This window comes from Corvus moneduloides, chromosome 12 (assembly GCF_009650955.1).
Source record: "Corvus moneduloides isolate bCorMon1 chromosome 12, bCorMon1.pri, whole genome shotgun sequence".
In the NCBI taxonomy this organism is placed as follows: Eukaryota; Metazoa; Chordata; class Aves; order Passeriformes; family Corvidae; genus Corvus; species Corvus moneduloides.
Window position 1 is genome coordinate 4,467,957 of NC_045487.1, and position 16,616 is coordinate 4,484,572.

Below are 16,616 nucleotides of genomic sequence, written 5' to 3' on the forward strand. Positions count from 1 at the left end.
TAAATTTTTTAAGCCAGTGTCTGTTCTGTTTTCTTGCAGTTCCAGAAAATGGGAGACTGAACGAGGAATATGAAGGCACCAGGAGTGTGAAGATGGGAGACATTTCCTCAGCAAATACACCTCCTTTCTCCCTCATCAAGTACACTTCCCACTGAGAAACCCATAGAAGTGCCACAACAAATTCAGGCCCTGGTATTCTTGCTGACACATCTCATCCTCACCACCAGAGTCTGCAGACTCCTTTACACACACACGGAAAATTAGCACAGTACAAAATACGGACTAATGAACACATTTTGCCTTGAGTTTGTTCTACATGTGGTATCTACAGCACATGATTAGCTGGCTGTGAAGCTGAAAGATCCCTTATATCCTTCCAAAAGATCAAAGTAGTACCATCAACTGGGTGTTCAATTATTAGTGTCAACGATTCATAACAGACCAACCTCATCTTGCTTCCACGAGAGGATGAGATTTCTGTCAACCTACGGATAGCAGAATTAAATTATAAATTACTTCAACAGGGAAGCCTTTCCTTGATATTGGTGTGGTAAATAAGGGCACTCTAAAAATCTGGATGCACATCAATCACACTTGAAACTGAATCAGACAGTCACTGAAATGTAAGTGTATAATTACCTTGTGAAACAGCTTCCTATTGAAAATTTAGAAGACTTGCTTTAATTAACAGAATCAAAGACATTCAGCACTGTGTTCCAAAACCTGTCCTTCCCTGCTCTGAGAGCAAAAACACCTGTGAGAGTATTTTCAATAATATTCTACTAGTTTTCCCATAAGACATTTCTCAACATACTAACTTTTAAAGTATATAATCCTTTCAGGTACAAAGAGGATCAGTCCTTGAGCCCTTCCAGTCCTGTGTGGCTCCTCTGCAATACTGAAATTATTAATTAGGTTACAGGATGAGCTAAAATTTGGCTTTTACCTGTGCTTCAATTACACTGGATAGCATCACCTCATGCAGCTCAGGACTAATATCAGTGCAACATGTTATGCAAACAGATATCAACACCTCGGAACACCAGGTAACACATCAGGTCTTAAAAAACACACAAGGCTTAAAGGAGCTTAAGATCAATATCACAGGAGTAAACACTGACTTCAGACACCTGGACTGAAATGCTTAGGGGTGGCTGAGTCCCCACAGACTCTGTTCAGCTCCACAGAGGCTATGAAGATTAATATATACTCATTCTAAAAACTGGGTGATTGATGTGCCCTGCAGGGCACACAAAGAGACACACAGACCACAAACAGCAATTTGTCCTCAAAGTAAAAAGGGAGAATGCAGGCAATTCTCAGTCCTGTGCTCAACCATTCACTTATCCCAAAATATGCAAACTTCCTTCCCTTCCCTTTAGGATAAATAACTGCTGCTTTTGGAAATAGGATAATCTACATTTTCAAAGCATTGCAGAATGGAGAAGAAGTTAATTTCTGATGGCTCCACAGAATGCATGCATCACTTCCGACTGCTGAATGGACACCTCAGAATCAACCTTGTTCCTTAAGAATCTTTGCCAAAAGAATTCCAAGCATTTTCAGTGTCTTTTATAGTAATGATTTTTTCATAACTAACGCACTGAAGATGACCACAGTGCAACCCACCCAGGAAATCCAAGTTAGCCAAGGTGTGACTACTGAGCCTAAATTGCTCTGCTCTGTGAAGGAGGAACCTGTGTCAGCCTGTTGTTTACACCTGGCTGTTCACATGTGTTGTGTGAAATACCTCACTGGTAACTAAGCCCTGACATCAAATACAACAGCAATACTAATGATGTCTGTGCTATCAGCACTGTGGTACAACAGCACCCTCTCTCAGGGCATGGGTATTATCTGAGTATGGAACTGCAGAAGGAACCATCCAGACACTTTAGGTAGTTGGTGTCTGACTGGCAACTGCTTGGTATTTCCACCCCAGCTATATTTTGGGGTGAAACAGCCAAAGTTTGAGTAGTTTGTAACTTCTGAAAGCTGACTGCACCCTCTTACACCCACACCCCAGGTCAGAGCTGCTCCTGGGGAAAGGGGGGGGGATGAAAAGTTCCCTCCTGCACAGCCTTGAGCAGAGCTGCCTCAAGCAAATGAGGAGGGACAGAACTCTGTGAGCAGGGACAGCACTCTGTGAGCAGGGACAGCATCACATCCCCCTCCCTCCATGGGTTGTTCACTGGACTCAGCTTCTGGACAGGTATGAAAAGGAACTTGTTAGCTACAGGTTAATATTTACCCCAAAATTCACATTCACGCTCAAGATGATCCCAAACCTATATTAAAATGGAGATATATTTTTTGTATAGAAAGAATGATATAACAAAGCCCACATATCTTCAGTGCAACATTAAAAATCTTCCTTCACCCGAGGATCTCAAAACACTCTGCAAACAGCCTCACCCTCTGCAAGACTGCTGAGTAGAGGCTACTTTCCATTTTGTGAATTCCTACTTTGATAAGGAATCCGCTACTCCCTGCACCTCCTTCTAGTCAGGACTGAAATGTTCATAAAGTCGTATCTCCTAAAGAGAGAGAGCACAGCAGAATTAGATTAGGAAAATGATAGAAAGCAACTGCTCAGATGAACAATTCAGTGAATGGTGTTCACTAAGCAGTAAATACAATTAATACTGAAGTCCTTTTCCTTTCTCAGTGTGGAAGAGATAGGCTGAGTTTCTCCATTACTGGAACTCACAGGAAAAAGCAACTAGAAGCACTTTGGATGGTCATCTCCACATCACTAGCTGTGTGACACTACCACAAGCAACACTGTACAGTCAACAGGTGCCCTAAGAAGTCAGTGCTAACATTTCCAAAGGGTGTAACTTGCACACTTCTCTGAGCTTATTAAGATCCACACAATTTATTTCTTGGTTTACTAACATTTTTACAGCAGCTCCCAAACAAATTTGAGCATCAGAAACACAAATGAAACCAGCACGACCACAACTTTGAACAGGGTGGAAGTTCAATGACACCCTTGTCACAGAACACAAATCAATATTCTGAAGGTCACTAAGGAAACCCCCTGCCAGAGCCAAGACTAAAACTCAGACTAGCATTTTTATCCATAACACTGTCCTCCTTGAAAAATATTCCAGTCTAATCTAGATTGAATGTTTGATTCTAATTTTGAACATTACAATTCTAATTCCATTCACAATGGAGGTTCTGTTTTCACCTCTTCAGTACCATTTTAACCAATTGGTTTTGTATGTTTTAATAAGGCCATAAACATGGTTGGTTCTAACCTAGTTTTAAATCTTGTTCTCTTCTCTCATTGCATTGTTCAGTGAAAAAAAAATCACAATTAAGTAATACCTAAAAGAAACCAATCAAATAATAAGAAAACAGTAAGCTAAGGTTTATTTCCCCAGATGAAATATTGCGCTGCTTCCTGAAATAGTACTGCTGGCACACTTTGGATTTTGATGACAAAAATAATTTTACCAGCTAAGTATTTTAAATTGCAAAGGGAACCAGATGAACTAACATACTATGAAAGGATAATTAATTATTTCATTGCTCATGCTTTCTAACTTGCACTGTTTACAGCAGCTGCTTATTTAGCTGATTTAAGGATTCCTTTGTAGCCCATTTCAGGTTCATTGCAGATAACTCCCACTTACACTGCAAATCCTTCTATCCTGACATGCAATTCAAGGCATCAATGCAATCTCTTCAAGTGACTGTAGCATAGTCTCATTCCCTGCATGCTGGGACACGTGCAAGGCATGCTCCAAAAAGCCTGGATCTTTAAAGGGGAAAGTAGGGTTTACATGGTTTTTTTAAAGAAAGACACAATCTCAGGCCATTCTATTATATACAAAATAAAACTGGAAGTCTGTTTATTTGGTGGCAAAACAGAATTTACGATACGTTCAGAAAGTCCAAAAAACCTTAGGAAAAGGAGACTCTCACAGGAAATGAAAAAACAGAAATAAATGGGTTGTGCAAAACTGGGATCTGAGAGTGTCGAGACTTAACATCAGATCTGTCATTGTAAAATGAGAACAATATTTACCCATAGCTTTCATAGGTGTCACCATTTTGAAGGAATGAATGTTCCTCACTATCCTCTGAAGCCAAAAAGGACAGTTCACTATAACGGGAAATAAAACTGATAGTGGTTTAAGAGCAACATCTTTACAGTATCTAAACTACAGCCTTATTATAGTCAGAATATTCATAATTATGAGATAACCTGACACAATTCACTCACTGTAGATGACCCACCAGGCAGAGAGCAAGATAAAGCAGAAAGTACAGAGAGGGGTCTCAATCCTGCAAATTGTCCTGCACGGACACATCCCAAAGTCCAGAGGACAAGGGTCATCCTGAGGTTAACAGCTGCCTATTCAAACAGAGGGATTTACTCACACAACATGGAGCATGAGGTCACTGCTCAGACAGCACAAAGCTCTGTGAGCTATGAGGAGAAAGCGGCTGAACATGGAGTTACCATCCCTGGAGATATTCAATGCCAACAGAAACCCGTGGAACCCCTCTGGCTGAACCTGCTTTATGCAAGGGGTTTAACAGGGCAATATCCTTCCAACCTCAGCTGTTCTGTGATCCTTCAATATTCCATTCAAACACAATCTCTTAGATCAAAAGAAAGACACCAAGTGCCATAATCTCGGTGAGACTCCTCATAGTAAAACCTTGTGTCCACAGATCTCAGGGAAAGTTCAGGACTCTTTTGGACTTTGCAGGTGATTAAACACTTGGGAAAATATTCTCAAAGATTATGCATAAACCCCAAAGGCATTTGCAGCCATACAGAATCCTTATATTTAGTATTTAGGAATACATAAGTGATTTTTTCTGCTTGTGAGCTAGAATTCTCATACCTCTGTGAACATGCCATTGATTTTATGTCTGGATGGTATCTTAGGGGATGCCTCAAGGCTATTTCAAACCCACTCTCCTGCTGTACAGACAGGAAACAGGGAAATCAGCTATGACTGAGGGATGCCCTCCACTCCAGACACTCCGCACATCTCTACAGGTGCAGCAGCTCTGTATAATCAGGTACAGCACCAGCTCCATCTTGAAATTTCTATTTAAGAGTCCAGGAGGTTCACCAGCAAGAAACCATTGCTAAAAAAAATCTTTAGTACTTACAGAATTCTTAGAATCTGTTTAGTTCTAATTCTTGCCAGCCATCAATCAAAAATACAACAGAGCCTACTGCATCTACTTCTGTCAAGGTTTTGCAGAACAGAAACTTGCAGGGTTTTAAGTAGTTTTGACACTGGATCCACTCTCTGGCATTCCCCAAGTGGCTCTGTTCTGCAGATGAAAAATGGAATACACCACAAGCCAGACTTTGATCATGTAATTCTTCATTGTTTTCCTATTACGGGTCTCTCCGGCAGACAGCTGGGGCTGCTGATGCTGAACTCAGGAGCAGTTCTGCTGCAGCCAGGCAGTGCTGTGCAGTGTCTTCTCACTCAACCTCTGCACGGGGCACTGCAGACTCCTGTGGGTGTGTTCCATGGCTCACACACACGACAAATGCAGCAGGATGTGGGACAGCCACTTTCATCCAGGGAGATGCTGTGAACTCTCCCAGACATGGTGGAACATTTGAAGGCAGCTGTGGTACCCTCAGAGCACCAGGAAAACACAGAATCATTAACGCTGGAAAAGACCTCCAGGATCATCAAGTCCAACCTTTGACCCCACCTTGTCAACTAAACCACAGCACTGCCATGTCCAGTTTTTTCTGGCACACTTCCAGCACTTCCCTGTTCCAATGCTTGACAACCCTTTGCATGAAGAAATGTTTGACAAGTTCAGAAATTCCTCTGTCCACCCAAACTGCCCAGGGCTCAAGGGCTCCTAAGACTCTCAAGCGTCCCAGACCTCTGCAAAGCCTCACACCCCTGGGACGACACTTGCAGGCACTCCCTGAGGGAATCACAGAATGGTTTGGGTTGGAAGGGACCTTGAGGATCATCCAGTTCCAAGCCCCTGCCATGGGCAGGGACACCTTCCACTAGACCAGGTTGCTCCAAAGCCCATGGAGCTGCCTTGTGATGGGGCAGCCACTACTTCACCAGGCAACCTGTGCCAGGACCTCAGCACCCTCAGAGGGAAGAATTTCTTCGTAATATCCAATCTAACCCTACTTTCTTTCAGTCTGAAGTCATTCCCCCTTGTCCTGTCACTACACGTATTGCAACTAGTCTTGCGCCATCCTTCCTGTAAGTTCCCTTCAGGTACCGGAAGGCCACAAATAGGCGACCCTGAAGCCTTCTCTTTCCCAGGATGAACAATCCCAGTTCTCTCAGCTGGAGGCAGCTCTGCAGGTGGGCTCTGACCTCAGCGGGGCAGAGGGGCAGAATCCCCCCCTTCCCCTGCTGCCCACGCAGGGGGATCAGCCCAGGGCACGGGGGTTTCAGGGCCGGGGCAGGTCCAGCTCCCATCCACCAACAGCCCCGAGCCCTTCTCCCGGCGCTACCCCATCTGCCCATCCGCAGCCCGGATCGATCCCCGGGGGCTGCCCCGAGCCGGGGGTGCGGTACAGACATCGGGGCGGGAAAGGCTCCGATTCCACCGCGATTTCAGATCGCCCCAGGCCCGAGGGGAGGGCGCCAGCAGCACCCTCCCGTCACAGCAACCCACACAGCGCGGCTGGCGGCGGCGGCACAGGCCCGCAGGCCCGCCGCCATCTCGGGCTGGCCCCCGCCCCCCCGGCTCCATTTCCCGGGATCCGGCACCGCCCCGGGAAGCGCGGCAGGAGCGGGCAGGGACGGGACCGGCACCGCAGGTACGGGGGACCCCCGAGCGGGGGGGACAGGGCTCCGCCGCCTCCGGGAACAGCGTCCCTCTGGAGCGGTCCCGGCGCTGAATCTCCTTCTGGCAGCCAGGGAGGCAAAGGGCTGCGATTAAAGCGTGAAGGAGATCAATGAACAACTACGGGAACGTGCGCTGATGCTAAAACGCGGCTTGGTTTTAATATGTGTGTTTGCGATGTGTTTTATAGGTCAGTCCCAGCACACAGTGCCAAAGGAAAGAGGATGGAAGAAGGAAGCGCTGCCAAGGAAAGAGTCCTCATTACTGGAGGAGGGGGTTATTTTGGCTTCCGGTTAGTGCATTAAATAGTTATTACATACAGGAATAAATGTAAGAGGTTGCTGCTGGGGAGGCAGCAAAATCCATCTGTAAAAGGGAAACCTGTGGGCCTGAGACACCTGATCCAGTTGATCCCATCTTCTGGTTCATCCGGGGTCTCAGTTTTAAACAAACGCTGTTTCCAGAGGCTGTCAGCAACGCTGTTATCCCGTTTCCAAATGCCAAGCACCAGCTGCCTCGCAGACATTTACCTGTGTGCTCACCTCTGTAGGGGGGGTAGGATCACCATCATCAGCCTGCTCGGAAGGACAAGCCTACACTTGTACATACATTTTTCTTTTGACATGCAAATAGCTACACATGTGCTTAGCTCTATAGATTAACAACTCCAGCTGAACTCTCAAGAATGTATTATTTCCATGAACAGCGATGGTTGAGGATTACAGTTTTAATAAGGTGCAGATTTCAGTGAAATCCATTTTCCCTTGCTGTAGCTGGCTCTGCAGGCCATGTAAAGAAAAAATCCTATTTTGAGCCCTAGACTATAACTGCTTACAGAGGAGAGAGAGATCACAGTCAGGACCAGAAAATAAAGTTAATTTCAAGTCAGGGGAAGGAAAAAAAAAATCTCAGAGGATGCCTATCTGACTTCTGCTTGGCTTTTCCCTCCATTCTCATCCCCTTAAAGCACAATAGACATACAAAAATGTAGGGAAGGGGAAGAGAAACACCGGAGTTATACTCTGTGTCAGTACCTGTGACTTGGAGTAAAATGTAGACATGTGGCAAAGCATTCGTAGCAGCTTAGAAGCATCTCTCCCACTCCTCCATAAATTTCAAACACAACAGCAAAGACCAACCTGTTGTTTTGACAGAACTGGGATATCACAAAAGCAGTAAGATAAAACAAATACGGCTTTTTTTTTTAAATATTTGGCAATAGTTGCACATCTGAAAGCTGCTGATCTGAAGGGGACAGAACTCTTCAGACAGTTATTTCTCTTCAGAATTTTTGTTTACAGCAGTTCTGCCTCTTTTTTTCATTTTTCTTCTCCAAGTATTGATGGAGTGTGAGAAATTAGTTCAGTACCTAAACTATCACAGCTGGATCTTCCCTATAGTAGGTGGCTGAGTATTTAAAAGACTCCCATCAGAAAAATAATCAGCATGAAAACAGTTAATAGTCTTCTCTTCCTTCCAGGTGAAATGTTTCATGCACCATGGTGCTGTATCCTAACATACGGTTTCTATCATGTTTCAGTTTAGGTTGTGCCATATATCAAAAGGGAGTCAATGTGATTCTCTTTGATGTCGTGAAGCCACTTCAAACTGTGCCAGAGGGAATAAAGTTCGTGCAGGGGGATATCTGTTGCCTGTCTGAAGTGGAAGAAGCTCTCAGAGATGTCATCTGCATATTCCATATCGCTTCCTATGGAATGTCTGGCAGGGAGCAGCTGAACCGAAAACTTATAGAAGATGTTAACGTGAAAGGAACAGAAAATGTCATCCAGGCCTGCAAGAGCAGGGGAGTGCCGAGTCTGGTTTATACAAGTACCTACAACGTGGTATTTGGAGGCCAGGTTATAGAAAATGGGGACGAGTCTCTGCCTTATCTGCCTCTGCACCTTCACCCTGATCACTACTCCCGAACGAAATCTTTAGCTGAAATGAAGGTGCTGGAGGCAAACGGTGCTGAGCTTGGAAATGGGAGAGGTGTCCTAAGGACCTGTGCTCTCCGCCCAGCAGGGATCTACGGGCCTGGGGAGCAGAGACACCTTCCAAGAATAGTCAGCTACATTGAAAGGGGACTGTTTAAGTTTGTGTATGGAGACCCTCTGAGTCTGGTAGAGTTTGTACACGTGGACAACCTGGTCCAGGCTCATGTCCTTGCCTCCGAGGCCCTCAGAGCCAGCAAGCAGCACATTGCTGCAGGCCAGGCCTATTTTATTTCAGATGGCAGGCCTGTAAATAACTTTGAATTTTTCCGACCGCTAGTGGAAGGTTTGGGTTACAAGTTCCCAACCTGGCGCCTTCCCCTCTCCTTTGTCTATTTTTTTGCATTCCTTACTGAAATAGTTCATTTTCTTGTAGGGTGTGTTTATAACTTCCAGCCCCTCCTCACTCGCACGGAGGTTTACAAAACTGGTGTCACGCATTATTTCAGCATGGAGAAGGCCAGGAAGGAGCTGGGCTATGAGCCCCAGCAGTACAGCCTGGATGAAGTGGTGGAGTGGTTTAGATCGCAGGGATGTGGACCAAAGCCAAGAAATTACACCATGATGCATCTGGTTAGGGATGGAGGACTGCTTTTGATGCTGATTGCTGTGCTGGTTTCATGGTTTCCATCTGCAGCAACATTTTCTCTCTGAAAGATGAAATGCTGAGGACAGAATTTGGTTATGTTCTCTGCTTACTCTTGGTTCTGACAGACAGGTAAAAAAAGATTTTAAAAAAAATACATATTTGTGTGGTTCAGGTAAATAACAGCTTTATCCCCAAGAAACAGATCTGCTGAGTACAAAAGTGTCGTTTTTTAGATATACCTTCTCCCAAAGTAAAATTGATAAGATCACTAACAAGGTGAAGCTCAGTATTACTGCAAACAGCATTTAATTCTCAGGTACAACAGCACAATACAGTGAATGGAACAAATGTCCTTAGGCTGACTCTTCCTCCCTGATGGAATTATACTCCTGATCCCTGCCCTTTATTCCTAAAGAGTTGGTGCTACATGATCCAGAAGAGAATAAACTTATTCTTTGATCACATTCCAAACCCCAGTTCTGCTTCCCAGTTTGGATGTATATATGCCTAACCAAGATTAACTGATAAACTGCTAGACAATAAACAAATGGGGTTTTTACATGAATACATTCTGGTATGCTTTCCTGAGTTAATTCTGGGATATCTAATGATATTTCTGGAAAATGCACCGTGGTTAATCCAAATTACAGCAAAGTGCTTGAAGCACCACAGATTTGTAGATTTTTCTAACAGAAAAATATGCCTGTTTAAAATGAATGAGCTAGATGAAGTGCATTCATAAATAAAACCTATGATTTTTCCCAGCATTATTGAGTGGTCAAACAAATAATTCATCAAAGGCATTTGGTGAGTGATTGCATTCACGTTCCACTACTTATAAAGCATTTTTAGCCTTTAATAATATTTCTTTAACACCTGATACCATCTGAATAGAATTTCAGCTTTGTAATAGAAATAAACACTTGCTACAAGGAAACTCATAATTTTGTGGAATTTTAAGAATAGAAGATAAGACCTTGTTAAATACAGGTCACTGCTGTTCCATGCAACTCTCTCTGTCAATTTAATACAGAAACTGAGAAACTTCACCTCAAATGTTAAACACAAAGTTGTTTTCCCTTAACTCATCAGCATTACAGCTTCTGTACCCCTTGATAAAAGCAGAATCCTTGAGGAATTTCAAACCTCTTTAGTCTTTCCATTTTAATAGCTGAAGCTACACTGGTCTTAAATTAATAGTAACTTCCAGATACTTCTGTTAAACTCTGCTGCAATTGAAATGGGGAAGTAATGAAGAAGCAGAGAGTTCCATTGCACTGTTAAAAGATTCTCAGAAGAGGGCCTAAATAGAGGAACCAAGCTAGAAGTCCACTGCCACCCCTGCTTAGAAGATGCAGATTTTTGTAGCTCATGGTGACTGAAGACAGCATTATTTTTTGAGTGTTGAGTTCTCTTCCTGAGAAGTTTACCTTTAAAAAACCCCAGCCCACACTATTGATAACTTTTTGTATTTTTATGCTTGAAATCTGACTTTTCTCCTTCATTCCCCTACCAGTAAGTACACCATGAAAGAAACTAAATTTAATACTTAGCCTGAGGGACAGCTCAAGGGAGAACTCACTTTTTTTTCCCCTCTCTAATAGCAAATAAGCTGTTTGTGTAGCAGGAGTGTTGCACTCTCTTATAAAGAGCTTATGTGCCTCCAACTGAGTGCTGATGGCACAAGGGCCACTCTCCAGGAGTCATTAATATACATAATCATCTGCAGAAAGAAGAAACCTTCTTTTTAATAAAACTGAAAAAAGACAGTCATGACCTCATGAAAGCACTGGGCCAATGCTCTCTTTCCAACAGTTCTCTTTTTTCAAGTAGAAACCACTTTGTTCTTTTCCCCTTTAAGTTCTCTGGCTTTGACACAATGTTATCAGAAATAGATTTAAAAAATTTAATGCCAGCAGAAGACAAAACCAAAATGTAGAAGAAATTGCACAAGCCTGTTGCACAGAAACAGCGTCAGTATTTCATTCTAAGTCTTGTAAAAAAATTGTTTTTAACATAGGGAACTGAACTCCTGTGCCCCAGAGGACTTTTCTCTGCTATTTGTAATCTTTTAGCAAAACTCAGCTCCTGCTATTTATAATTTTCTCAATGGTGGGGTTAGTGAAAAAAACCTATGGAAGGGTCCCTTAAGCCATGAATCCTAAATCCATGCTGTCAGTACTGGCTGACGTTCAGGCCCTGGACAGCTTTTGAGGTACAGCAGCAGCAGCAGCTCCTGAGAAGCCAAAAATAGCCCAACAAACCCCCAAACACCACAACTCCTGCAGAAGCTGAGCTCAACGCATGAAGCTTTTCATCTGCCTGGAGTCAAGGACAGAACTCTCTGATAACAGAGCATTTTTTGTCCTAATGTTCCATGAGTGTGCTCCAGCACACGGGATTGATGTGGGGACACACCCCAGAGCCGTCATCGGTGCACTGGGGTTCATTAATTCCATGTCAATTAGCTCCATCTGTTAAACAAACCTAAGTCCTGACCACAGCAGAGGTGAAGGATAGGTTTACTCTTTCCAGAAGGAAAACAGGCAGTCTGTGGCCCAAGGAGATACTTTCAAATTGCTTGAAAATTCCATCCCAGTAGGGACAGTCACAGCTGCTCTATTTGAAGTATTTTACAATGAGAATTCTCTCTCCTTTTTCCTGTTTTTTGTCATTACTCCTCCTGCATGAATTGCTGGGTAAATTAGGGTAATTAATTCAAGTGTTGTGTCTCTTTTCAAGTTTTAATTTATTACCTGGTTTCCTGAAACTGAATTACCAGAAATGCACCTAAAAACTGAAAGAGAAAAATGAAAATATAGCTCAGATTCAATTTTTCCTGGTCCTCAAAATTACTGAACAATTAATAGGTGCCTCACTATAATGAATGCTGCTGATGTTTAAAGTGAATAGTTTAAGAATATTTGGCCAGCTACTTAACCTCAGGCACAGCATGTCAATGTGTAAATTTTCCAGATATACATGAAAACTTACACTTTTCATGTGCATTTAAATATATTTATTTTTGATGCTTAATTAAACAGATTTTTACAGGCCCTTCTCCTAAGGGACCCAACCAAAATGTCCCTTTGTTTCTATTTATTACTGTTTTCCACATACTTTCCAAAATACAGTGGCATATTTAATAATTCACTATGTGATCTTCAGAGAAAAGGGTCCTGAACACTGATAATTTACACATATTGTAAAAGATCTGGGGATTAAACTGCAATTCAGGGGTACACAAGTGTTGGGGGAACTACTGCTTTTTTTAGTCAAGCTCACAATTCCCTGTTTTGCTGGAGTAACAGCTAAAAATGTAGACTAGCAATGAATAAACTGCTTTTAATTTAATTTAAATTCTTTTAAAACTAATAGCTGGGCATGCTTATAAATACTGTTATGGATCTGAAGATAAATTCATCTCTGAACTGATTCTGAAGATTAATTTTCATTATATTTAACTTCTATTTCTCATTATATAAATGGAATTTCAGTCTGGAACAAAGCCAACCAGTTGGACTGCACTAAAAATGCTGACACATTACCGTAGCAGAATTCAACCACTGCACTTCAGCTTCCCCACCACATTCAGATTTTTCCAAGTGGTTTGGAGAACTTTAAGATAATGGCTGGTGCACAGCTCACACCATCTCACCAAGGTTAAAGAACTGCAAAACTAACAAAATGCTTTCAACAGAGAAATATATACATATGTTGGGGTGGAAAAAAAGTGAGAATACAGGCAACAAAACACCGAAATGTAGCAATTTTTTGGACTCCAAAACTCATGTGTACCAATATTTACAAATGCAAAGGTGATAAAGACCATTTGGCTGATTTGATGATCTTCAAGAAGAATTAGGCTGAAGACACCTCATACTGATTCATGTTCAATAAGCACGTAATTTTGATCAAAAGATGAGAAAAATTTTGTTCCCAAGACTCCCAACAATTAAAAAAATCACCACATAAAGGCAGAGTGCATTCACCCAGCAGCAGTTCTCCCCGTGCAATCTCTTGGTAAAAATCAATATTACTCTTCTTCCAAATTACCACAAATTTAATCTTTGCCTTGCTCAGATTTTATTGTTCAAGCTCATACAAATCTGATTCTCATTAGAGCTGGAGTTTGTATCTGCCTCTCACTGAAAAAGGTTGGTTTGGAGTCACAAGTTAAACTTGATCTTTGACCCTTTCCTTCTGCCTCATGTGTTTGGAGCCAGAGGAAGTGCAATGATACCCTTATCTACTGGAACAATCATTAAGTCAGTTCATCTTAAAAACACAGAAATGCCCTTCTTCCAACCTCTAGCAAAGCACGCCATACCACACCAGCAGATCACTTTTCAGTAAGAACTCACTGCTTCAAATGACTGGCAAAAGTAATGAAATTCAACAAGCAATGCTTAAACAAAGAAGCACCTGGCATCATTCACATTAATGTGAGATATCAAAAATTATTTATTAAAATAAGTTATTTCAATGATTTAAAACAGTTTCTAAAAGAATATAACAATTTAACAATTGTTAACTTCAAAAATTTATGAATGTTTTCCCTCCTGGATTAAAAAAAATTAGCACACGCATTCAAACCTACTTTCATACTCAAACAGTTGCAACTGTGAAAAAGTTGCTACAGAGTCTGCCCCGAGGAAGAACTGATAGGTGAGGTCTTGAAGATAAGACACAGAATGCAAGAACCAAGAGGAGTTAGAACATAGCCTTCCCCACCACTTGCAAATCAGCAGGAGAGTCACTGCAGTATTTTCATTCTGCACACAGTGTAACATCATAGTCTGGGAAAATTTCTTACTGTAAAACAAAATGCATTTCCATAAACACTGATGGAGTGCCTCTTATAACTTCTGACATCATGCACGTGTGGAGAATGTGCACAGGACTTTTCAAAGGACGACAAAATGTGCTAATTCTTAAATATTTGCACAAGAGCAGCACAAGGAACTCACTCCTGTGTCCATCACACAGTGGCTGTGCTGTGTCAGGAATACACACAAGAATGAAGGAAGCCAAGACAAATGGCCAGTTGGGTTGGGTCTGCTCTGGAACTGAGCTTAAAAAGAATTCTGACAAGCAGAACAATCCAGACCTGGATAATGAAGATAAAACCAGCTCTATACAACAGTCTGGGTTACAGCTCCACCTCCCAAATCCACAGTTGATGAGATTTTTTTCTTTGTTTGAGTAGGGTTTACACCCATCTACTCCTTGAAGAGGTCAATCACAGCTGGGTACTGAAGAGATTTCAGACAGGATGAAAAAGCAGAGAATTGCCTTTAACTTTTCTCTGATTTTAAGTTGGGTGATTAGTAATTAATTTCTTTATAATAAAACATTTACAGAAGCCACCCCTTTGTGGGATACAGCATTATAACACTTTCATCTCTGAGACAAGACTGTCTTTGCACAATAGCTGAACTCTCAAGGGGGTTTCTCAAACCATCATCTGTGAATGCACAGTGGCATCAATTAAGCGCCTCTTGAAACAACAGAAGTCACAGCATGGGGAGCAAGAGAAACTGAAAATTGCTGAGGCAGCTGCATCAGGCCATGAATCCCAAATCTGTGCAAGTCCTCTGTGATCAGAAGCACAGCTCTGTGTAAGCAGCATTTTGTGCCTCAGGCAGTCACTCCAAAAGCTAAACTCCTCTGCACATATTTGGAAGTTAAAGCTGGGAATATAGATAGCAAAACTCCACCCATGTAGAGATAAGACAACCAGGAATTTGATTATAACAACACAGCACTAGCACAAAGGACCAACACATATAGAAATTATGACAACTGCTGTTAAATATTCCATTGAAGCACTTTAGTTCTGCTCTGGCACGAAAATACACTTGCTAATCTAACAAATATTCTCATCTGCAGCTCCATGTTCTTGATTTGACTAAAGGCACCAGGAGGATGCACCTCTGTATTTGTGCACACTCTCATTCTTGGATTAGTTACATTTTGGGAAAACGGTCTACATTTACAGAACACTATCATTTGACTATCATCTACGTAGGATTGCAAGATTAAAAATTGACAGTTCATTTAAAAATTCATTTCTAAGCACATTAGCAGCTGAAAGGATTTGCAGAAATGATACTGTACAAAAGTAAGTGGTTCTCAGAATTTTAAATACCTTCCCTTTCTGCAAACAAACAGATATCTCCTACTGCATATCTTAGAACTTCTCCCAGTGCCTTGAGGCTGTGAACACAAGTTCACAGGAGTTATGAATAGAGGCTCACACATTGCTCCTTTCCTAAACCTTTAAAGAGAGTTCAGCAGAAAAAACACAACTACAGTCACAGAGGGTATTTGCTTTCAACAAAATTAACATATTATCTTGTTCTCGAAAATGTAACAGAAAACTTTTAATAAGAGACAATAGCTGCCCAAAATATTTTATACAGTATCAGCAGCACAATCTGCTGCCTTGAGGACTAACATACATGACATGACAGTGCTGGTGTAGAAGTGCTTGTACAGCATTTAATAAATTAAAAACTCACTACTAGTTCATCTTGAGGAGCCAGGTTGTTAAAGTGGTGTGATTCCACGCATGCAAATTGTTGTGACTGCCTTATCTTCAGCCTGTGTACACACATACAGGAGATGATTTATACTTGTACTTCAGCTACTGATAATGAGAAGTGAGGTCTATCCAACTACACATCCTCAAGTTTTAAAAATCTTGAATACACAGAAGCTCTGGCCTGCACAGAGGGTATGCTTTGTACAGAATATAAATTATTAGGTATTAAAACAGATTTTTTTAAGAAGAAGACACTATAAAGGAAATCCGTATTTCCTCTTCCTCCTCTTCTTCCAGTCATTCCATCTGATGAAACCGTCGCTGAGTAGGATGATAAATTCATCTCTTCCTGAACTGCACCGTAAAGCACACATCAAAGAATGATGGGCTCTAAGAGTAGAATTTGCTGTTACTAACTTTCTTCTCCTTTAATCTTAAGGGAAAACAAAAGGAAAAAGTCAAGCTTAAAAGGAATTTCAGAGGAAAACAGTCTACCAAGTTCAGTGTACTTGGATACCAATGGCAAGTAATATATCAGCAATGAGCATTGCCATTTTTTTCCCTCAATAAATGGAAGCAAACAAGTGATTCATGCAGCTGTTCAGCACACACAATAAAGGGTAAGAATATTTAAAGTCTTGAGATCTACTCAAAACTTCCTCTTGGT

General features: G+C 41.8%; 2 protein-coding genes across 5 annotated transcripts in view; one reads left to right on the forward strand and one right to left on the reverse strand.

Moving 5' to 3' along the window:
- The first annotated feature begins 6,226 nt into the window (after window positions 1–6,226).
- On the forward strand, window positions 6,227–10,343 carry SDR42E1 (short chain dehydrogenase/reductase family 42E, member 1). Of its 2 annotated transcripts, none has more exons than XM_032121826.1 (3): window positions 6,227–6,332; window positions 7,010–7,111; window positions 8,360–10,343. In XM_032121826.1, the coding sequence occupies exons 1-3, from the start codon at window positions 6,292–6,294 to the stop codon at window positions 9,465–9,467; spliced, it is 1,251 nt and encodes a 416-aa protein (XP_031977717.1). In that variant the 5' UTR covers window positions 6,227–6,291; the 3' UTR covers window positions 9,468–10,343. The 2 variants fall into 2 exon arrangements, with proteins under 2 accessions (XP_031977717.1, XP_031977718.1); XM_032121827.1 differs by lacking the exon at window positions 6,227–6,332 and adding an exon at window positions 6,557–6,793.
- A 3,505-nt stretch (window positions 10,344–13,848) lies between these two features.
- PLCG2 (phospholipase C gamma 2) overlaps window positions 13,849–16,616 on the reverse strand; it is a 56,921-nt gene continuing 54,153 nt past the window's right edge. For all 3 annotated transcript variants that reach the window (XM_032121823.1, XM_032121824.1, XM_032121825.1), the window contains one exon: window positions 13,849–16,382. In XM_032121823.1, coding sequence (XP_031977714.1) covers window positions 16,340–16,382 — 43 coding nt within the window. In that variant the 3' untranslated portion in view covers window positions 13,849–16,339. The remainder of the gene's footprint in view (window positions 16,383–16,616) is intronic.